The 21,758-nt window shown below is 41.1% G+C and overlaps 1 protein-coding gene across 3 annotated transcripts in view; it reads left to right on the top strand.

The window, feature by feature from the left end:
- The first annotated feature begins 839 nt into the window (after positions 1-839).
- Positions 840-21,758, top strand: part of ASPG (asparaginase) — a 44,369-nt gene continuing 23,450 nt past the window's right edge. For all 3 annotated transcript variants that reach the window (XR_002465317.2, XM_021528914.2, XM_021528915.2), the window contains exons 1-7: positions 840-1,016; positions 5,760-5,889; positions 8,429-8,540; positions 11,598-11,723; positions 13,179-13,262; positions 14,323-14,449; positions 20,601-20,713. Coding sequence is in view for 2 of the 3 variants with exons in the window: in XM_021528914.2 (XP_021384589.1) it covers positions 854-1,016; positions 5,760-5,889; positions 8,429-8,540; positions 11,598-11,723; positions 13,179-13,262; positions 14,323-14,449; positions 20,601-20,713 (855 nt within the window). In the remaining variant the exon portion in view is untranslated. The remainder of the gene's footprint in view (positions 1,017-5,759; positions 5,890-8,428; positions 8,541-11,597; positions 11,724-13,178; positions 13,263-14,322; positions 14,450-20,600; positions 20,714-21,758) is intronic.

The raw sequence follows: 21,758 nt of genomic DNA, 5'->3' as shown, positions 1-21,758 counted from the left end.
AATTTTTTACCTTGAAAATGAGTTACATTTCATTTAGAAGGTGCAGTGCAGGGTACAAATTACGTTCACATGACCAGGAGCCAAAACAACTCCACCACTACAGGAAGTATGTTCTTCCTTTGACGTACCGAGTAACTCAGGCACTTCAGTGACATGTTTAGCCTCAAGGTATTTGTGCAGCAGCTGCTTCTCAGCAGTTACTGTCCCCACTAACTGGCTCATTGGGTTTTAGCTAGTTGCTTTGCTGATTTTTCTTTACAGTTAGCCAATAATAACAAATCTTACGACAACAGACCTAAAGATTCACCAGATTTCCTTGAAAACAACTTCATCCTCCTCACAGCTGATCTCCTACCCGACCCTCAAAAGAATCCATCGGGATGGGAGCTGAGGGTGCAGATGAGAAGGCTGGAATGGAGGGGCGGGGGTGCCACGCTGTGTTGGGAGACGCGGATGGGCAGGAGCCGCCTCTGAAGCCGGGTAAGAGGGGCAGCTCCCGCTTCTTCCCCACGACGGAACAGGGGGATGAGGCAGGTGCTCTCGCCGGGCTGACCCTGCGCCCTGTGTGCCCTCTCTCCTCCCCGAGGGAGGGAGGCCGGAACGCGCCGCTCTCGGCTTCTCCTTCAAGCATGAAGGGCTCTGCGGTCCGCCCGCCGCGCAAAGTGCAGGGGGCGGTGCCGGGCTCCCCTCACGGCCGCCGCCCCCCGCGGCCGCTGCCCGCGCTCGGGCGGGAGGGCACGGCGGCTCTCCCCGCCCCCGGGGCAGCGGGAAGGGGCGGCCCCGCCGCCGCCCTCCCGCCCCTTCAGCTCCCGCCGTGCGGGCGGCCGGGAGGTAGCGGATCGGGCGGCGCGGGATGGAGGTGGCGGCGGGACAGCCGCGCTCCCTGCTCAGAGCCCTGGCCGGGCCCCGGCCCCAGGAGCGCCCCGGCTGCCCCCCGGCCCCCTCCGCCAAGGCCGAGGCGCGGGTGCTGGTCATCAACACGGGCGGCACCATCGGCATGGTGCAGGACGCCAAGGGTGAGGGCCGGCGGCGGGGGTGGCTGCGGGGAGCGGGGCTGCGGCCGCGGGGACCCGGCGCGGTTTGCGGTGCGGCATCGCTGCCGTGAGCGGCTCCCCTCTGATCCCCGGCTGGTTCACGCGGTGGCTCAGCTTTGGGCATCCTTGCGAGCGTCACCGCGAGCAGCGGCGGCTTTTGGCAGAGCGCGGCGTGTTTCCCGCAGCGTGAGCCCTCGCTGCCCTGCCTCGCGCACTGAAAATGAAACCGACTCCATCGCACCAGTCGTGCCGGCTGTTTTTAGCCATAAATGAGCCGCTGTCACCGGCCACCCTGAGAGCGTGTGCCTGGCATTCCTGCAGGGAAGAGCGTGGGCCGCGGGAGCTGGCGGCCGTGGCCAGGATTTTCCAGTGGTGACCTGGCAGGCGCAGCGGATGCGAGTGCGGCGGCTGCCAGGTGTCGGGGTGAGCGAGATCCGCTTCAGTGTCAGTCCTGGGACAGGTTTCTGCTGCTCTCCCACCAGCTCTTGGCTTCTTCCGTGAAATCACTGAAGAGTTCTGCCTTGCCGTACCTTACCGAGGGAGGGGGAGACTTGATAGATGTGCCAAACTAGATACTAACTAGTTATGCCAGACTGTCTCTGGAAAATGTTTACATCCAAAACTGAACACTGAGATGTGTCACTATAATGCCTGCATTTTATCTGAAGGCTTCTTAGGTACCTTCAGGTATATGCTGTGTGATTTTAGGTGCCCCTGAGTCTCAGCAGATAGGTGCCCAGACTCGCCTGACACCTCCACAGTCCAGCAGCTGGTTGGAGTGGCACCTAAGCACCCCTTGGTCATAACTCAGTAGACACAGATCCCAAGGATCCAAGAAACATCAACCTATTAGTGTGTCTGGGGAAAAAATGGATTTCAGTCATGTGTGACTTGCTGTAGGGCTGTGTGCTTGCCAGCGTTGGATTCAAGGAAAACAAGGTAACATAAGTGGGAGTGAGAGGGAAACAGTCCAGTTTTAATGAATGCCTGCGTCATTTCTTTCCGTATTTACTTGGAAGTCAGTGGAGTACCCAAGGCGTCCACAGCTTGTGTCTGTCTAGATTCAAAAGCATGGGTACTTGTGATGCCTACTACAGAGTTTTGTGCCCCTGCCTGAAATACTGTCTCAGGATTAAAACACTTGGGGCTTCACCTTAGAGATTCCTAGACGTGATTTTTTTTTTTTTTTCAAATACATGTCCTTTCTTCTCAGGAGATGGTGATTGGCTAATCCTTATTGTAGTAAGGATGCTATAAGGTGCTCTTTCTTTTTTATGGCTGTCATCTCTGTTTTTAATCTGTCAAAGTTGTAAAAAAAAAAAGTCCATATTTCAGAGCCGTGTGCTGACTTGCCTTTCTCAGTTTGCATTGTTTATACTAAAACAGTTTCCTACTTTTATTGCCTCAGCTTTCTAAATGCCTCTTTTAAGCAAATAAATTATAATCACGTGTCTTGTTCTTCATAACCTCTTTTCATCTTGTATGTTATTTTTTTCCTTTTGCTTAACAAGTGTCAATCATTACAGCATGTGCAAACAATCTAACAGTTATGGTCCAATGATGCTGACTTGCTGCATCCTGTTGGGGGGGTTTTGACCTGCTTTTCATACCCACATCTAGCTGCAGAGCAGCCAGAGTACCTCTTTCAGAATATTTGGCAGTCTTTAGTGTTCAGACAGAAGCTAGTGAAAGGGCATGGGAAAGGCAGCATGCTTCAAGGGAAGATTCAATAGATGCTCATTTCTTTTATTTATCAGTGGATGCAAAGTGCCTGTTTACAACCCTTCCTAGAACTATAAGTGTTTTACTTCAAGCATGGTGAAGAGAAGTGGCTCATGTGGCAACTCCAGCACATCTTGGAAATTCTTTTTGGAATTTCTGCACACCTACGTTACCTGTGCAGGAGTCATTTTTAGAGGATTAATAGTCTGTTTCAGTTTATGTGAGTTGGATGACAACCAGACTCAGGTGCAGACTCTCTCAGTATTCATGTTTTTGCTGTCAAGCCACTTCAGTGCATTTTTAAAGTTTCTTACTCCTACTTATTTCCTCCTACATTAGTTTATTTTGGCTTATCAGTAGCTCATTTCAGAAAGAGAACCTTACTGCACTCCAGAGTGAGGTTGCTGTGATAGTGATCTTTCCATCAAGTTTGTGCTAGTGCCTTCAGGAAGATATTTTCCTTGGGCACATGAGCTAGGTCTCTTTCCTAACTTTTACCTGTAATAGGGAAAAAAAACCCAACAAATCCACGTAGAACTAAGCTAAATACCCTTAGAAAAATTACCTATCTTGCAATAGTCTACTTAGGTAGCTTAGTTATTTAAGTGTATTCTTTAGACATACTAGATTGCCAAAGGACTGGCTGCTGTAATCCAAACCTTTTTCTGTTTGAAATCTGTGTACCTCACTTCTGAAAGTTCCAAGTAACATAGCTGCTGCAATTAATATTTTTGCTCCCTGTTCTCTGCAGCAGCACAGGTTGTAGGATATCTTGTTTGGCAGGTAGCTATAACTGTGTTACCTATAGCACCAGAGAGAAAAGCAGAGTCCTGGACTGTAGGTGAGACAAAACCATGATTGTACTCCTTGACCACAGGTGCCTGTTTGCCATGCTGCCTTTGTCCACCTGCTCTGTGATGCCAGGGCTGGCCAGCTGACAAGGGACAGGACAGAGGCTGATGAGAGCTATTTGGACAAGTCACACAGCCTGCCTGTTCTCTGCAGGGGTGAAGTTGCTTCAAATACTTTGTCAACAAGCTTTGCTCATAAAAGCTATTTTCCATGTGTAGTAAAGTAAAAAGGTTCCCATTGCACTTGAGTTCCCCCTGTTTGCTTCTTGAAGCTGTAAGGCAGAAATCACTGCTAGACGTGGATGCATTTGTGGGGCTTTCTAGGTTGTAAGTGGGTCATCTTGAGTACATCTGCAGAAGGCCTTAAAAAAGGTGTGCATTCAGTGGAAGCAATTATGGAAAAATCCTGACAGATTTGTGATTAAGAGATGAGGTACTGCTGTTTGTAGAGAAGGGATTAAAGAACATTAACGTACATCAGCTCTCCAGTTCCAGTGGCAAAGACAAAAAATAAACAGTCTAATCCATTGTCAATATTCAGAACAAGATGAACACTGTACAAACAGAAGAATAATCAGAGAACACCCAGGAAACACTTGAAATTGGGCTGCATTTCCGTGCCAAAATGATTCAATGCCCAAGCACAGCAGAAGTGGCCATTTGTGACTAAACTAGGAACATCCTTAATAGGAAAAGCAGGGATTATAGCTGAATGAATGAAACATCCAAGGCTTGAAAGAGTTTTAAGTATATTTTGTAAAACAAAGTATTCTGGCAGTAATCCAAAGAAATCCACTCAAATGCTGTTGCTGTCCTGTGAGGAAGTTGGCTATGAAGAGGCCTCCTTCTTAATTTAAGGCAAGCCAGGAGGAAGATCGGGGAGTTCTTAAGGATTTTTCCATCAGCTTGGAAAATAAATGGAAAAAGCTAGAAATACTATTGAAAATATTCTCTGGGTTTTGAGTATTTGAAATAAACCTTGCTGTTTGAAGGGGAATCAAAAACAATTAGAGCTGCTAACTTGGATGAGATTCATGTTTAAATAAACAGAACTATGAAAAAGGAGAGAATTTCCTGGATTCAAATTAGAAATAATGGGAACTAACAGAAGTAGATTAATGAGGTTTAATGGTTTGGTTGCCATATAAACAGGTGATATGAAACACTGAGATTAAACTGAACTTGACAGTAAGATCTTGAAGTCCAGAAGGAAGTAGTTCTGTTGGAAGTTCCTTGTAAGAAAACTGTCTCAAGAAGTCAGACTTCAGAAAACCAGGTTGGCTTCTGATTCTGGATGCCAGGACTGTCGCTGTCATTCCTGAAACAGGGTATTGGGAAATGAGTTGCAGATTAGGTTCACAGTTCTGTGATGCTGAAGACTGTAACATCAGAACATTAGGTGCCTTTCTGGCTAACAGAGAACAACATGCAGATTCCCCTTTGAAATACCTGGTTGCAACCAGGACACCTGCAGGTCCACCAAACTCTAAACATGTTCTTAGGGTAGTTTAGACAGCAGCTGCTTTAGGGTCCCTGCCACAGACAGACCCCATCATGGGCAGGGAGAGGGAGAGTAGAGTTTGAGATGCATCCATGCTTTCAGCTTTTTCTATTCAGAGGTTTAGGCACCTTTTTACCTTTTGTCAGTTCAGATGTTCAGTCCTAAACCTGCTAGTGGAAAGTACTCAGTATATCACAACTTGATAGTACAGAACAATGCTGGGTGCTTTTTAATTATTTACTTATTACTACTATTAATAAGTAGTAATAGTAGTAATAGCTATGGCAAATGTAAAAGAGAATGGTAGCTTTCTGCTACAGTTGCAAATTTGGCTTCCTGTCCCTGCTTCTGATAAGTACTTGCAGATAAAGCAACAATGCAAAATAGGTAAAAGCACAAATGTTTGATGTGGAGGAGATTTGAACCATTATTTCTCTTAAATAAAGGATTTATCTATTTCAAGTCAAGAAAATAATAACTACATGAGTATTTATTATGTTAATTTTGCATGGTTTTAAACTGGCAATAGACTGTTTAGTTTGGAAGGATGGGCAAAGTGCTGTGTAGCTTGTCTTCTTCCCTCCTTACCCTGCTACTTGCTTCCTTCCATCCCTGCTCCTTTATTTACTTCCTTTATTCATTGTTTTTAAGGGCTTGCTCCTGAGGCAAATAAATTAGTAAACAGTTTGAAAACGATGCCAATGCTGCACGATGAGGCGTATGCACGGGAAACAAAATTGACCAACTCCCATGAATTCCCAGAGAACACATTGGTGCTCCCGTAAGTACAGAAGAGTTAGGAAGTATCTTGTTCTTTTTCAGGTAATTACATCTCTAGACATTTGACATGAAGAATCTATAATGAGATTAGCAAAAATGCTTATATTGGTTTAAAAGAAAAAAGTCCACCATGTTTGATGTGATAGAAAATATGTGTTTGGATATATTTGCAATGAAGTTCCTTAGAACTGCCTGAGAAATAACTTTTAAATTAGGGAACAAGTAACCATTCTGGGCAGTCTATTCCTGGATTTTTTTTTGTATATTAATTTGCTGCTGTGCAAACATACAAGTATTCTACATAAACTACTAAAACTATATAGAGCTCCATATGAATTATCTTCAGCATATGTCTGAAGAAGTAGCATGTAATTAATGCATCTGTGAATAGGCTTCATGTTTTAATTCTGCAGGCATTCGGCTTTTAAAAGCCTGAAAAGCTGATTGTTTTTCCTAAATTTATGCAACATTATGATAATAAGCAATGGGCTTATAATTAATCTGCATTGCTTCTTAACTGGGCAATGATTAATAAGCTTATAGGTTTTATTTAGAAGGCAGTATAATAATTTGAAATATTCCCTAGCTGTGATGAATGACTACCCCTGTAAATATGCTAACTTTGCACAAAGGATGATTTTACACAGTTGTTCAAAAATAAGTGGGACCATAGCTGGTTTTCTATAAGATTACAAATGGATATTCAGTAATCTTTAAGGAGAAAACCAGGATATTCAAAGAAAGTAAAAGGTTTATGAATTTTTTTCTACTTTGTATTGAGGTCTATAAAACTTTTAAAAGTAACCACTTAAAAGGCAGATAGCAGGAAAAAGAGTAAAGGGAAAAACTAATGGGCCACCTGGTGCAGTAGTATTTATATGAATATACAGTTTGTGTTAAATATGACATACTAAGAAAAATGGAGCTCTATTATGACACAGTGCTTGAATAACTTTTAATTACTTAAGGGATTAGAAACATAACAAAACTACACTAATACATCCTTATGTGTCCTAAATATACTTTTCCTGGCACATTTTTCCCTGAAAACCAGAAAAGCTTGAAACAATTAAAAACCTGAGGTTTAAAAACTAATCTTGTTTTTCTGGCACTGCTGGGTGCTGTTTCTGGAGGTTAATTGTGGCAATTTGCCATCTTGTCTTTTGTGCTAGCCAAGTGATATTTTAACTAGGTGGTTGAGAAATCCTGTGAGTTCCTGAAGGGAGAAAAATTTGTGAACTTTGTATATTGGTGTGTAACGTCAATATAAGAGGAATGACATGATCTCTTTTTAGAGAGAGGCATCAGAAGTTGAAGACAAGGCTGGTTTCTGGTGTCAGGATGTCATGTTTTATTTAAACAGCACATTCTCAGGAGAGCTTTCTTGTCACAGATTTTCAAAGTGACTTCCAGAGTTACTCTTAGCGTGTGTAAATGTGATATCCAGCAAGGCAGTTTTTCATGTGAAGTCTGACTTCTTAGTACAGGATGTCAGTTTAAACAAGTTGTTTAAATGCTCTCTCTGCTGTATGCAGCAGTCTTTGAGGCTTCATAGGGGGAATGAGTCTGCAGATTTTATTGGAAGTCTCAGGTGACTCGAAAAAGGGAAATACTGCACCCAACTTCAAAAAGGATAGGAAAGAAGATCATGGGACCCACTGACCTATCAGCCTTCCCTCTGTGCCTGGGAAAGTCACTAAACAGATCTTTCTAGAAGCTCTGCTAAGACACTTGGAGGACAGGAAGGTAATTTCAGCTAGCACAGCTTTACTGGGACTTCTGTGAAGCTTTGGACGTGATCCCCTACATCATCCTTCTCTCTAAATTGGAGAGAGGAGATGGATTTGATGGGTGAACCGTTCCGTGCATGAGGAATTGATTGGATGGTTACAGCCAGAAGGTGGTGGTCAGTGGCTCAGAGTCATGATGTACATCAGTGACAAGTGATATTTCTCAGGGGTCTATACTGGGACCAGTGTTATTTAATATCTCCATTAATGACATGGATGGAGGGACCGAGGGCAGCCTCAGCAAATGTGTAGATGGCACCAAGATGCCTGGTGCTGTTGACACACCTGAAGGGTGGGATGCCATCCAGAGGAACCTGGGCAAGCTCAAGAGCTGGGCCCATGTGAATCTCATGAGGTTTAACATTACCACGTGCTGGTGCTGCACCTGGGTCAGGGCAACCCTGGCATCCATCCAGGCTGGGGATGAACAGATGGCAAGCAGCCCTGCCCAGAAGGACTTGGGGGTGCTGGTGGATGAGAGGCTGGACATGACCCAGCAATGTGTACTCACAGCCCAGAAAACACCCATGTCTGCCTCTTAAGTTGTATTTATTATTAAATTAAATTTAGGTATTTATGCTTTAAACCACATCAAGCCATGAACTTCTAAACTTGGAATATAATTTCCAGATTTAAGACATTTTTCACCTATATTTGGGAGTGTGAAAACTACTGATTTAAAGAAAAAATCAGAAGTGATGAGTTAATATTAACACTAAGATGTTTTTTTCCAATTCTTTTTCTTCATAGTCTCTCCAAGCAAAACAAGAGAATATTTTACACAATCCTTGAGCTCTCACCACTGCTTGATTCTTCCAACATGACACCAGATGACTGGGCCAAAATTGCAAAGAAACTTGAGGTACAGTGATGTGGGATAAGAATTTATTTTTCACTTAAACAAAATCAGCAATATATGTAGTATACTTAGGAAGATAAAATGATTCAGTAGCATTATACGTATCTGTTTGTTTCTTTAAATGTAAAGTATCTTAATTAATGACTCACAAAATAAGAAGTACTGTGCTTGCAAAGTTTGCAGAATTTTTATTTCGTTTGAAAATGTTGTAAACTACTTCAAGTTACATTGTTCTTCCAAGCATGAGCCATGCCATAATACCCTACAATAAAATAAACAGAAAAATTGCAGCTGTGATTGAATAAGGTCTGTAATATGTAGGTTGATATGTCCTAAAACTGACTTGAATTCACTGTCCAAAAATGTTGAATAAAATCCTTAGGTGTGGGTAACTTAGCTGAAGGTTGCTTGGTTACATATCATTTGAACTTAATAGCTGGCTATTGACATAGAAAATAATTTAATGTTTTTATGCATTTCTTACTCTTGACATACATGGACTGGACTAGCTTTGGCTTTGCAACCAGTAGAAGAAATTGCTACCATGGTTAGGTTTCCCACAGTGGAAAATGTTTAAAACCCTAGATATTTCTGCATATATAAATAAACTTATTACATCCTTCTCTAGAATAAAAATATCAGCATTTCTATGCTCCTGTCCCTTGTCTGAACTCAGCTGTGTGTTTTTAAAAAAATGCAAAACTGCAAAACACTTCAAATGCTTCACATCAGGAATTCATACATACCTGACAGAAATAAATGTGGGGCTAGGAAGATACTGCTCTTCCACTCTGATAGTGGGCTTTATAGTGTAAATTCCCTTCTTCCACCATGCTGTAGCAATGCGTGCAAACAGTTCAATAATGCAGGGAATGATGCTGAAGGTTCAGCATCCTGAAACCATTAAACTTGGGAGGTTGCTTGTCCCATCAAATGTGTCTTGCCCAGGCAAAGAAGACATAGAGCTGGTGTGTACGTGAAACGTCTGTAGGGTGAAGCAGGCGTGTAGCTGGGAAAAGCCCAAGAGGGCCAAGAGAAGGCAGCAATCCCATGCTGAACAGGAGAGAATTTACCTTTTTTCTGTTATTGGCATATTAGCTTTTATTACAAAAAAAAGTGGGTTTTTTTTCTTGTACATAGATTCTCTGTATGCCCAGTTTGTGTAATTCTAATGAAGATTGCTGAGAAGGCAAGAAAAAAAGGAACCCTTTTCAACTCTTCAGGTTGTGTACAGACACTGCCACTTTGTGTTCATCTTGGACACTTGCCTGCCACAGCTCTAACATGATGATTTTCCAGACTAAAACATTCCAAGATATTTCTATGGGATATCTCCTTAATTGGCAACCTGATCTTTTCCCTTATGAATCTTAAACCAAACGATGTTCTTTTGCATCTAATAATGTTCATAAGACTGAAAGTACTTGTGAGTGTGCTGGTTCAGAGAGGACATTTCCACTGGTTTAGAGTGGCTTTTTCCTGGTCATTCTTGAAACCTTACCTTGTTGTTGCCTTGGTGAATGGCTGCAGCATGGTTTTTGCATCACATTGTAGTTTGGCCTGCAGAAAGACTGATATTTCTCCCCCTCTCAGCCCCTAAATTATCAGGCTAGCCCAGAGAGCTGAGGCTTTGAGGGGAGGAATATCAGGAGAATGGGCAAAGATTTCCAAAAGAGGCTCTTACCCTGCTGTATGTTGTCCAGCTCTCTTTGTTCTGTGATGTCCAAGGGGAGAGCGGGGCAAAAGAGGAATAACAGGAAATGTCAGGGGTTTATCCAGGCTTTGGACAGGGAGGGCTTCTTGGCTCTCTGCCAGCCCTGTCAGGGCAGGAAGGAGGGGTCCAGGGTTATCTGATCAGAGTCACAGGGTCCCAGGGAATGGGAAAAAGGCATGTCCTGAGCGCAGTGTAACAAAAGACCTTGCAACACTGGCACTTGTTGTCTTGGCTCAGTTGTTAGAGATAAGCAGAAACCCCCCAAAACTTCCTGTACCTGCAACAGGTAGACAGACATGAGTATCAGTGGAGAAATAGCAAAAGGACAAATAGGAACCTACAAATTAGTTTGGAGATGACCTTATTATCAGGAGATGCCAAGTGTGTGTGTCTAGTGTAATATGAGGAGTATAATTAAAAAGAAATCTTATTTCAACCTCTTTTTTCCTCCTCATGCTGGCACTTCATAGCTTTGCTTAGAGTTCTGTGTAATCCTTTCCATGTTACCAAGTTACATTGGAGACATCAGTGTCTCTCCCTGAAGTGTTTGCTATGTCCATCATTCTTAAAGTAGCTAAACCAATTCCTTTTTCTACCAAAAGCGAGCAGATAACTATTCTCACAGGATGAGCAGTGTGATTCATGGCTTTGCATTAAAAAAAAAAAAAAACCAAAAACCTCTTGAGTGGAATTGTATGTAGATTAAAATTTTTATAAAATTAATTTTGATACTGCATATGCCTGATAGTGTGAGGGCCTTCTCAAAAACCAGCAGGTGAGCATCTATTAATGAACAAGAAGCCTCTCCCCCAGGTTCTGCTATGGAAAGGATGCCTTTCCATCAGAAGAGGGCACTCTGACACTGGTAGTTTGCCTGTCTGCCATGGATTAAACGGATTGTTTTTTCCTCTATATTATGATAGCCCTGGTTTGCCTAATCTGTTCCTGTAAATGGTGTAATCCCTAAAGTAAAAGCGGCAACAAGACATCAGACTATACGACTAATTTGCATATGTTAACATTCCTGTTTAAAGCCATTGCTAAGCTTTTCTTAATTAGGAGTCTTCTGGTTTAAAAACACTGCATTAATATGTATACACAGAAGAATCTCTTTGACTGTTCCATAATCAGAATTACTGGCTCTAGTGCTCAGTGTCTGATTAACCCTTAATTGTATTTAAGCTGGAAATGGGGTAAGTTTAGGAGGAGTTGTGTGTGCAGTACCCTATTAGGCATTGTGCTATTGCCTGAATCAATGAAAGTAATTCCCTGTGTACCTCACCTGCTGGTGCCAGGGCATTTCTTTAATAGTGTGAAAACTGTTAAAGTTTTCTCTCCACCTCCAGGAGCACTACGAGAAGTACGATGGTTTTGTGATCCTGCACGGTACTGATACTATGGCGTACACAGCTTCAGCCCTGTCCTTCATGTGTGAGAACCTGGGCAAAACTATTGTTCTGACAGGATCTCAGGTAATCAAATTAATTTGAAGTTGAAGCAGGAATCCTCATTTTTGGTTTTTATATGCAGAACTTGGCTATATCCTGATTATCACTGTACAGCTTAGCAGTGCAGGCTAGGCCCCTGGCCAGGGTGAATGGTCACAGTGCTGACAGAAATGAGGGAGAAATTAAGGGCTGACCAACTGAGGATCTGCCCCATAATTTTATCATTAATGACTTCACAACTCTGTACCAAATCAGACCAGGAGTTCATTATAGTTGGGGCCAGATGCTTCGGAGAAAGACGTAAGAGCCTGTCATTGGCCATTGTGTATTAATCGGTTTATATGAGAAGCATTTTTCCAGCCTCAGGTGGCCACTGGTTGTCAGCTGTCTTTTTTTCCTTAAAAGCCCTGAAGCTTAGTATTTTTTACTTCATCAGTTGTTATCTCAACTTACATTACTCATTGTTGCATTCTTTATGATTTAAAAAAAAATCATTAGATGCATTTTTGATCATTTCTGTTCCACAAAATGTCTAATGTTGTCTGTTTCCTTTTGTCTAAAGATTACATTTATTAATTTTCATTCTCTTCGCTGGAGATCAGCCCTTTGCATATTGTCTGAGGGGGAGGGGTTGTCTTACTAGAATAGCTTGCTTTGAGTACAAAATACTACTCTAATCACAAAGGAAAGATGAAACATCACATTGTAAAATTCCTCTCCCCAATCTCATAACTTCCCTTTCACATGTGGTCTATTTGAAGTCAAAATACAAAAGTGTAGGAAGGAGTAGGCTGCCACTTGCTGTCTTGACATGGAGCAGCCTAGTCGTGATACATCAGTCAAGGTTTTGCTTTCTTCTTGGTTTTATTGCTTGGAGATCTATCTGGCATATGATCCAGCAAGGGAGTATGTGATTTTCTTTTTTAATAATTGCTGAAAGAAGCACTCTCTTTTAATAAAGAGGCAACCTGAAAAGGCATGGAAATCATCACTCAGCAGACTAAATTTCTGTTTTTAATCTTGCCCTTTTCTGTTAGCAATAACCTGCTGGCTCACTTCTACTATGCTATGAGGAAAGATGGTGCAAGAGAGCTGTTGTGAAGCCCGTAGTGACATTTCTGTATGTTCTGGGGGTGTTGCTCTTTCTCTCTATCATCACTTCTCCTCAGTCACTTTTAACTGTGCCTACTTGCTAGTTTTTATATTTTTCTTGAACCAGTGTTAATATTCTTAATCACATTAGAAAAATCTCTATTAGTTTTTAAGCACTTAAATTACAAAATTCTGTTAAGCATAGAGAGAAGTCTTGCCATCTGCTGCAGTCTAAAATAGTTTGGGTGAAGAAGGAAAACTTTTTTGGTCATAAATCATTGTTGCATAAATTATTCATGTATTTGTATTGCATAAGTTGGACTCATTTTTTCTGCTGTGTAGGCTTTATATAAGGGCCAGGGTGTAATTCCAGTCTTTGCTCTCCAGGTGCCCATTTATGAGCTGCAGAATGATGGCCGAGACAACCTTCTGGGGGCACTGCTGATGGCTGGGCAGTTCGTGATTCCTGAGGTCTGTTTGCCTGGGAAGACCATCTAAGAAGCTGCATTTCTCCCTCTAGCCAGGACACAAATACTCACTAAATATCTGGTAGGCAGTAAGGAATTGTACTTAATCAGGAAGATGAATGGATTCCAACTGAGGTAACAGTGCTTGCATGACCAAGCACATGCTGGTCTCACATTGGTCATAGTCCATTTGCCCATACACAATCTAGAAAGACTCTCAAGTTGAAATGTATGCTGCAGCAGACATGAAGCTAGAGGTTCTCTTGCAAATATGTGGGTTTTGAAACACTTGTAAGTCTGTTTTTAACTGAATGTTACCTTGAACTTCTCCAGTCTCTATAGAACTGGTAGGAGTGTCTTCTAGTTCTGTTCCTGAAGACAGAAATCTTAAGAGTGATACGCCTAATGAGCATGGAGGTACCTCCATAGTCTCAGTACCATGCTGTTTGTGCTGTGCAGCTCAAAACTCAGAGAGAAAATGGGTCAGGTTACACCTTATTTTACTTCTGCCATGTTCCCAAAGCCAGTTCTTGTAACGCAACAGCAACAGCTGACTGGCCAAGATCTTAGTAACTGATAACAGCTTTGAGATATCTCTTTTCCTTCAAATTGACAAACTTTAACAGACTTGAGAAGGAACATAATTATTTATGTGTGGTAACTCTTGGAAGTTATCCTCATTTTTCACCAGGCCTTTTGTTATGTTTTGGACTCTGAATTTATACATAACTGATTAATTTATTTAAAAATTGATATCCTCCATCTGTTTCTTTCCTCCATCTCTGAAGTGGACTCAGACAAATTTGCTGTCTCCTAGAGTAAGGCTCATGAGAGGATTATGAAACTAGTTAGATTTTAACTTGTTGTGTTCTTAAATTCTTAAACCAATGTGTGACAGAAGTGCCAACACTTTTTGGAAGGGTTAGACTTGTAAACATCTACTAGGCTCTGGGTTTCTTTAAAGATTTAGAGAACACTTTATAAAGGATGGACTACAGTATTTATCTACTGCATCTTTTAATTACTGGCTTATTCATAGACCTGTTTCTTTACTTGTCTTGCAGGTGTGCCTATATTTTTATAATAAACTGTACAGGGGAAATAGGGTGACTAAGGTGGATGCTGGGAGTTTCAATGCCTTTTCCTCACCTAACCTGCCTCCACTTGCAAATGCTGAGGTTGATATTACAAGTAAGCAACATCATCTCTTAAGCCGTGTAATTTATGCTGCATGCAACAGAACTGTAGCTGAAAAGAACCTGTGCTTATATAGTTGAAACATCGTTTTTAAAGTCAAATATCTTTCAAAGTCCTGTAGCTTGATTCACTTCATCTGCTCTGAATCTGTTTAAATATTAGCAAGGCTGAGACTTTGTGACTCAACTTCATTTATCTGTAGAATATAGTTGTGAGCTAGGCTGACTTTGACTAAAGATCCAGACTAACCGGAGGGAAGGTTGCCCCTGTGTCAGAAAAAAGCTTGCTCCAAAGATAAAATGAGGGAGTTTGGACTGAAAGAACAAAGAGTTTCATCTCATTAATGACCATGCTGGGCTCTGAAATCAGGGGAAAATGTCATTGCAGAGTGCTTACAGCTTCAACAGATTCTCTGTTGTGTGTCATTGTGTAAGATGTTTTACTGGATATTTAGGACCTGCCTGAACTGTAAACACACTCACAGCAGCAGACCTAAAAAGTGGGTTTTTTCCCCCAGACTTACTCAGACTCCCTGTAATTTTTATGTTTCTGTTTCTTAAAAAGGGGAAAAACTACCTGAAGGTTTCAGTACCTATTTGCAAAATCTTTAAATGTTCTTGAATAATTGACACCCTTTCTTTGAAGAAGAGAGACACATTGGGAATCTAGCCAAATGAAGAGCTGCCAGAAAACATACTAAAGTACATTTTTAAAAAACATGTGAGCTGCTTTTGTATAGAATAGGTATGAAAAAGGAGTAGACTTGGTGACAGTCTCCATTATTAGAAAAAAAATGGGAACAGTTTCTCAATTCTTCAGCCAAGTGCCATTAGTGGCAGTAGGAGACCTAGTCCTGTGCCATGCAACATGCCGTTCTGAATGGATTCTGCTTCTAGAAAAAGGAACTCTGCAATCTGGAAAAATAAACTTCTCCCTTCCACCTAATCCCTGGGAGTTGATTAACAAAGTTTCAGGATCAAAGTTTGTAGCAGCCAGGTACAAACTGAGGAAGCCTGTGAAATACTGTAGTTGTCTGTAAGACATCTCTCAGGTAGAGAGTCTGCCACTGTTGTGCTGTGTCAAATAGGATGTCTCTGAAATTGGCAGAAATGCTGTCAGTTGATTGTTGCAGTAAATTGGGGAGAATCTTCTTTCTTGAGTTTTTATGAACTGCATCAAACAGGGTATGAATAAATTCCACTTACCAACCAGTCAATAATGAAATCAAGCTGCAAATTGCATGCTATTCCTCTCTTGGATTTGAATGAATTGTTTTGTGATTCCTTGTCTAGTGTAGAAAAATGAGAACATTATTAAGCACTTCCCTTGGCCCATATTGGGACCCATTATCTTTTCAGTCAATGCCTCATTGGGATCAGTGGGGATTTCTGATTTAAAGACTGATGGTGTGATAGGCTCTATTTTTATTTGATTCAGTTGATTACCCAGTTAGGGTAGCATCATTTATCCAAGATGACGGTGTCACTATTGAAGGATTGTTTCATTTTGAAAGAACATAGTTTATAGTAAGGGCAATCTGCTGGTTCTGCTTTATTTTGTCCAAAGTAATTGTTTGAAACATATCTGTCTCCCTTGAGTTTGCTTGTACAGTCCATGTATGAAGCTTTCATGGAGGCAAGGAACCACTTAGACTTTTGAAAACAAACCAAACAAATCTAACATCTTTCAACTTTTTTTTTTTCCCAAATGACTTTATATAATATGTCTTAATCCTCCTGTAGACAGGGCAGGATCTGGCTGATTCAGCATTATAGAGAGCAGCTCGAGGATGCCAGGAGGAGGAGGCCATGTGCAGAAACTCTTCCTCAGGCTCCCAGGTTCTAACAAAGCTGGAAATGAAAATTCCAGGAAGCAGAAGGGGAGAGGTGGCAGGATGGAGGAAGTGGGGAGCATGGTGGGATCATGGGTTGGTGCACAGGAATAAGACATGCTGTTCACGGCTCAGCAAAGCATATAAAGCAACAGTCTACTTCAGGGCTAGAGAGCAGGGGGAGAAGCTTAGTCCTCTTCCCTCCCTTACCCTTCCAGTTCTCTGCTTCATTTATGATATCAATTTTTTATCCTGTTCCCTGTTTAGATGAGGCTCCCAGTGGATTTATAATCTCATAACTGTGTTCTCAGCCAGATCCTTAGCTGTGTTAGCAATGCCTAGGAGTTGTGTTACCCAGTTCTAGATGAGCAAGTGTATCAATTTCCTTAGGCCTTTCAATTTAGCACTAGAAAATCCTGTAAGAAATGAAAAATTCTAACCCACTCCTGAGTAAGAGACCCAGTGCTGATGGGAAATAATTTTGCAGCAGAATCAGAAATCTCTGTATGAAGTGGACAGTATAGAAATAATTAGAAATACTTCTAAAATCTCAAATCTTATCAAATAAAATACATTACCTGATTTCTCTCATATTTTGAAAACAGGAGAGAACAAGGAAGAATATTTCTCTTGAGATCTTTAAAGATTCTCAGCATATTTTGCAATTGATTGCTTTATTTATTATTTACAAAATTTATATTTATTTTTGATTGTTCTAATGAAGAACACATGAAACTTGCTTTGTTACTGTGGCTGGAATTATTTCATCACACGTGCATGTAACTTCTGGAGTGGTGCACATGTATGGGACCATGAGAGACAACCTGTGCAGGGGACAGAGCCTGTGTGATTCTGTGGGCAGATGTGGCACAGCAGCAGACAGTTAGAAGGCTGTTTTGGGCTCATCTACCCACAAATCTCATTAGAGAGAAGCTATTAGTCACTGGCCAAGTGTGCATCTTTGTTGGTTATTTATATAGAAAGCCCAGGTCATTTATGTATGAAGGCATATACCAGCTCTCTTCACTGTAGTGCTTTCGGTCCCTCATCCCTGCTCCCTTCTAAGCAGGCATCTTGGTTGTTGCAATGACACCAGTCAGTTTAAATATTAATTCCCAAAGAGGTATGTTGTCTGTTTTATAACAAACTGCCAAGAAAGGGAGTCTGTGCTTGTTTGCCTCCTGCAGGAGTTTGCAGCCATAGGTTGGCCTGTGCTCCCCACCCCTCAGCTGCTGCTGCCATGAATTGCAGTGAGCTCTGGGGTAGTTTATATAGTGGTAGGGCTCACCTGTAGCCCTGCAGAGAAAGATGAGAAGAGAGAACTGCTGTTTGTCTGCATCTCTGCAGTCAAGAAAAGCCGTATTTCTTGTTTGATTTCATAACTTGGAATTCAGTCACCACTCCTAAGGGAGGTGTCACTCTGAGTTGCTGCTCTCTTGTTATAAGTTGAAACCTGCACTGTGTTAACACCAGGGGGATTTTTTGCTTTCTCATCTGTGTAGAGTTATTTTAAGTCAGGTTGGGGTTTTTTTGCACTAACCCAATCACCATATATTGTGCATGTGTGTGAACAAAGCTGCGTAAAATAAGGATGTAAATTTTTGGCAGTAATTTGGCAGTATGATACAACCATCATAAAAGTCACCCCAGGATAAGAGGCTATAGTGTTTGGTATGGAGAGGGAGATTGGAAATATCAGACAATTGTTTATGTGATGGTTTGGTTTGGAAAAGTGAACAGAAGGCCTTAATATCTTGAATGCAGTCTCCTTGAATAGAGCAATCTGTCCCAAGCCATTATGAGTATAGTATGTGAATAGCCATTACTTCTTTATTTTATGTACACTGTTTTAGAAATGTTCTTTCTGCTGTGCCACATCAGTAGTAAGCTTGTGATTGCTCCTCACTTTTGCATCCCCATTTACATGATGCATTGTGCTGTATCAGTTAAACTCTTTACAAGCACAGGCCACCCAAGTCAGAGCAGGTTACTGTTTTCTGTGCTGTGCCAAAACTGAGTATCCCTAATTAATCACTCTTATCCATAAGATAAAAAAGAGTTGTGAACACCAAGAGATGCAGCTTTTTGCACTACACTTGCTTGTATATGAGTTTCTTACTTAAGAACTGTTAATTATTCTTATGTTCTTCGACTAAACAAAAAAAGAAGTTTGCTGTGTGATACGACACAGCAAGACAGGTGGTTTATTCAGTACAATGAGGATGCTTGAACTTACCTATGTGACATAAATACTGTTCCTTTTTGGATGTAAACTTTTTGGGGATGTAAACTTTGAGATAGAGGATGCAAAGGATGTGTTCTAATTTCTTTTTTACCCTGCGTGGTGTCCTGCCTCACAGCAGTTCTGAGTAAATCTGAGATGAAGTCGGTCTTCTATGTATATTTGTTTGTCTTTGGCTCTTGCATCACATTTGCCTCTTGTTCTGCCTTTTAGACTTGTTTGGCAAATGGAAAACTGACATCTGTGGAGTCTGCAGCACCAAACACATTATGTAGACTGACGAGGTTCATGACCAAGCGAATGTTAACTCAAGGGCAGGGCAATCTTTATCTTCTTTTTAATATAATTTGGAATTACATCACTATACTATGTCTGCATGCATTAAATTTATCTTGAAGATGTTATTTGGTAGAGTGTACTCCAAGAGTACAGGTATAGGCTTGGTGTAGGTCTGACTTCTGAACCTGTCCTCTGATCTCTTTCCTTGGTCTTCTGTTTTTGGCAGTGTGTTAATGCTCCATGCCAAGGCAGGTTTTCTCAGTTCATTCTTCAAGTTGGTTACAGGCATCAGGGATGCTCACAGTTGCCAAACATAGTAGAATGCATTTGTGAAGTTTTGGCAGGAACTCCTACCTTATGGAGGATAAAAGAAAAGCAAGCTGTGTTAAAATTTTATTGCCATCCCTTCTTATAGAGAAGGCTGCTTTTAAAGAGTTAACCTATTTTTAGAAGGCTTAGAGGAATGGATTTATTGCTAAACAGTGCTGCTACTTAAAGCACAGTGCTTACATTGAATGTGGTTAGCCAGGCCCATGAACCTCATGCAGAAAAATGCACAGGCTCTGCACTTCCCTGGGTTCCTCTTGAAGCTCTCTAAATGGCTCTGGAAAGCTCTTGGAGGCCTTTGAGAGCTACTCGGATAACTACTAAGTCCAGCCAGGTGGTTTCAGAATCATGGTGGCAGCTTATCAGAAAGCTGTAGAAATGGTCTATATTTCTATCCTCCCACTCCTAGGGCAGTAGGACTCCATGTGCTGAAGTGTGACTGGATGGATAAAAAAATGCCAATCCAGCTGCTTGTGACCTGGTTAATGGCCGTTTTTAGAAAGCAGAGACTCCAGCTGCTGTCAGGGAAGAAAAGTTCATAGACTCTTATAGGAGAATGCTATTTTTTGTCCTGACTGGATGGATTGTGTAGTTTTTAGTATCTCTGGTAGTGTGGCAATAGAGCAGGCTTAAATGGGGTCTTTTACATTTATTCTTGATTTTTTTTTTTTTTTTTTGCAAGTGGCTGTCTGCTGATTGCAAGAAATTGCAACAGTAATTGGTGTGAGTAACTCTGTATGGCTGAGAGCAAGTCAGTATTATGCACACAGATCTTTTATCTGTCTTGCTGCTTGGGAGTTTCTCCAAAGTCTCAAAAGCTTAACTCATGAAGGGAGAGCAGGCAGCTTGACAGCATGATCTATCTTCATGGAGGCACAATGCTCTGAGCTGTTGGATGCTGTTAAACCTCTTCCACTGCCTTGTAGGAGCCATCGGCGTTACCAATGCTGCACTCCTACACTGAAGTAGTAAAATTTTGAAATCAATAATGCATGACTTGGCTTCTAATAATGCAACACAAACAAACTATTAGTTAAACAGCTGGCTTCTGGCTCTAAATGTATAATCAGAGTTAATTGAATCCTTGCTATTTTATTTAATCATTAATAACTACCTAATAAACTCTGGAGGTGATTAGCAGCAACAGTAACTGCATTTGTCATCTCTTACATCTGAGAAGATCAAGGTCTGTTTTCCAAACATGAATCCAGGCTTGTATCAGGCCAACTACGTAACAGCGAAGTTCAGGTCAGTGTATGACAAGTAAATATCTCACCTATGCCAGACCAGCTGCTAATTCTTCTGTCTTAAATGGGCCTTCATTTCCTCTTTAAAAAATGCATTGTCTTTCATGAATTCCCTACCTAAGAACAAATTTTAAAAACAGAGTTGGAAGAATCAAGTACTGTTAGTGTACTTAATAGCATGTTTTAATATTAAATTAAAAAGGCCACTTCTCTTAACAGTAAACTGGGAAACGGTCTGGAGAGCCAATACCAAAAAGAAATTCCGAGTTCACACCAATATGAATAGGAATGTTGGACTTCTGCGGATCTTCCCAGGAATCACTGCTGCTGCTGTAAGTGTCCCTACTTCACTTTGGAAGTGGGTGAAGTGATGCTCAAATACTTGTAGAAAAGCTGCATTGTTTGGAGCAGTGGATGGGGTTTGGAGGGAAGGGAAAGAATCTTCTTCTGATAAGCATTTTTTAAAAATATCAGGGCATTCAAAGACTATTTCAATATGCCATAAATGATAACAGCTTTTCAAATATCTTTTGTATAAACTGCCTGAGCTCTGGAACTTAAAAATAATTTCTTATCAGGACTCATAAATAGGTCAAGTGTGGTTTTCTAGGCAGGTGCAAGCTACAATGACTAGGAAAATATTATCCTGGTGCATATTGAAGCCTATTAATAGATATCTTGTCAAAGAATAGACAATCTGGTGGGTGGACTGTGATTATTTCTACAACTCTTTTTTTTTTCCAAGGTTCATTTTGTCTCACACTGGTGGTTCACATGACCCTCAGCATTCATACAGAGCTGAAAATGAAAAGTGGGATTTTGCTGCTTAAAATGAGAAGTGCATTTTTTTTGCCTTTAGAAATTATTTTGCAGACTGTGATTTTAGGTAAATTAATCTTTTAAGTTTTGGCTAATATTAGTTCAATTAAATTGACAGGTCTTTTGTGGCTCTTGCCTGCTTAAATTGAATCCAGTTATTTAAGCAGCACTCCCCAATTATATCACTATTCTTTTTAGGTGAATATGAACAGATGGAAAGACAGAGGGGTGGTATATTTGCAATAAAACACCAACTGCATAGTTAGCCTCATGGGGGTTTACAGTGTATTGCATTTAGCATATGTGATCAGCAAGGAAACATCTAGGTTGTTGAAAATACATCTTTCTAGGAAGAGAACTTTGCTAGGCATTCCTTTACAGCATTCTCTTACAGTGAGGCAAATATCTACTTCAGTATCAACTGGCCCAGAATATATGTGTCTCTGAGTTAAATCAGTTTGGTTTGGGGTTAAAAAACTTCATGCTTTATTAGAATGTTCTTTCCTGAAAGGTGAAACACTCTATCTCTTAGGCAGACATTGGTTAACTAAACTCTTT

Source organism: Lonchura striata, chromosome 6, assembly GCF_046129695.1.
Source record: "Lonchura striata isolate bLonStr1 chromosome 6, bLonStr1.mat, whole genome shotgun sequence".
In the NCBI taxonomy this organism is placed as follows: Eukaryota; Metazoa; Chordata; class Aves; order Passeriformes; family Estrildidae; genus Lonchura; species Lonchura striata.
The sequence above is the reverse complement of the archived record's forward strand: the minus strand, read 5'-3'. Positions and strand labels throughout refer to the sequence as shown.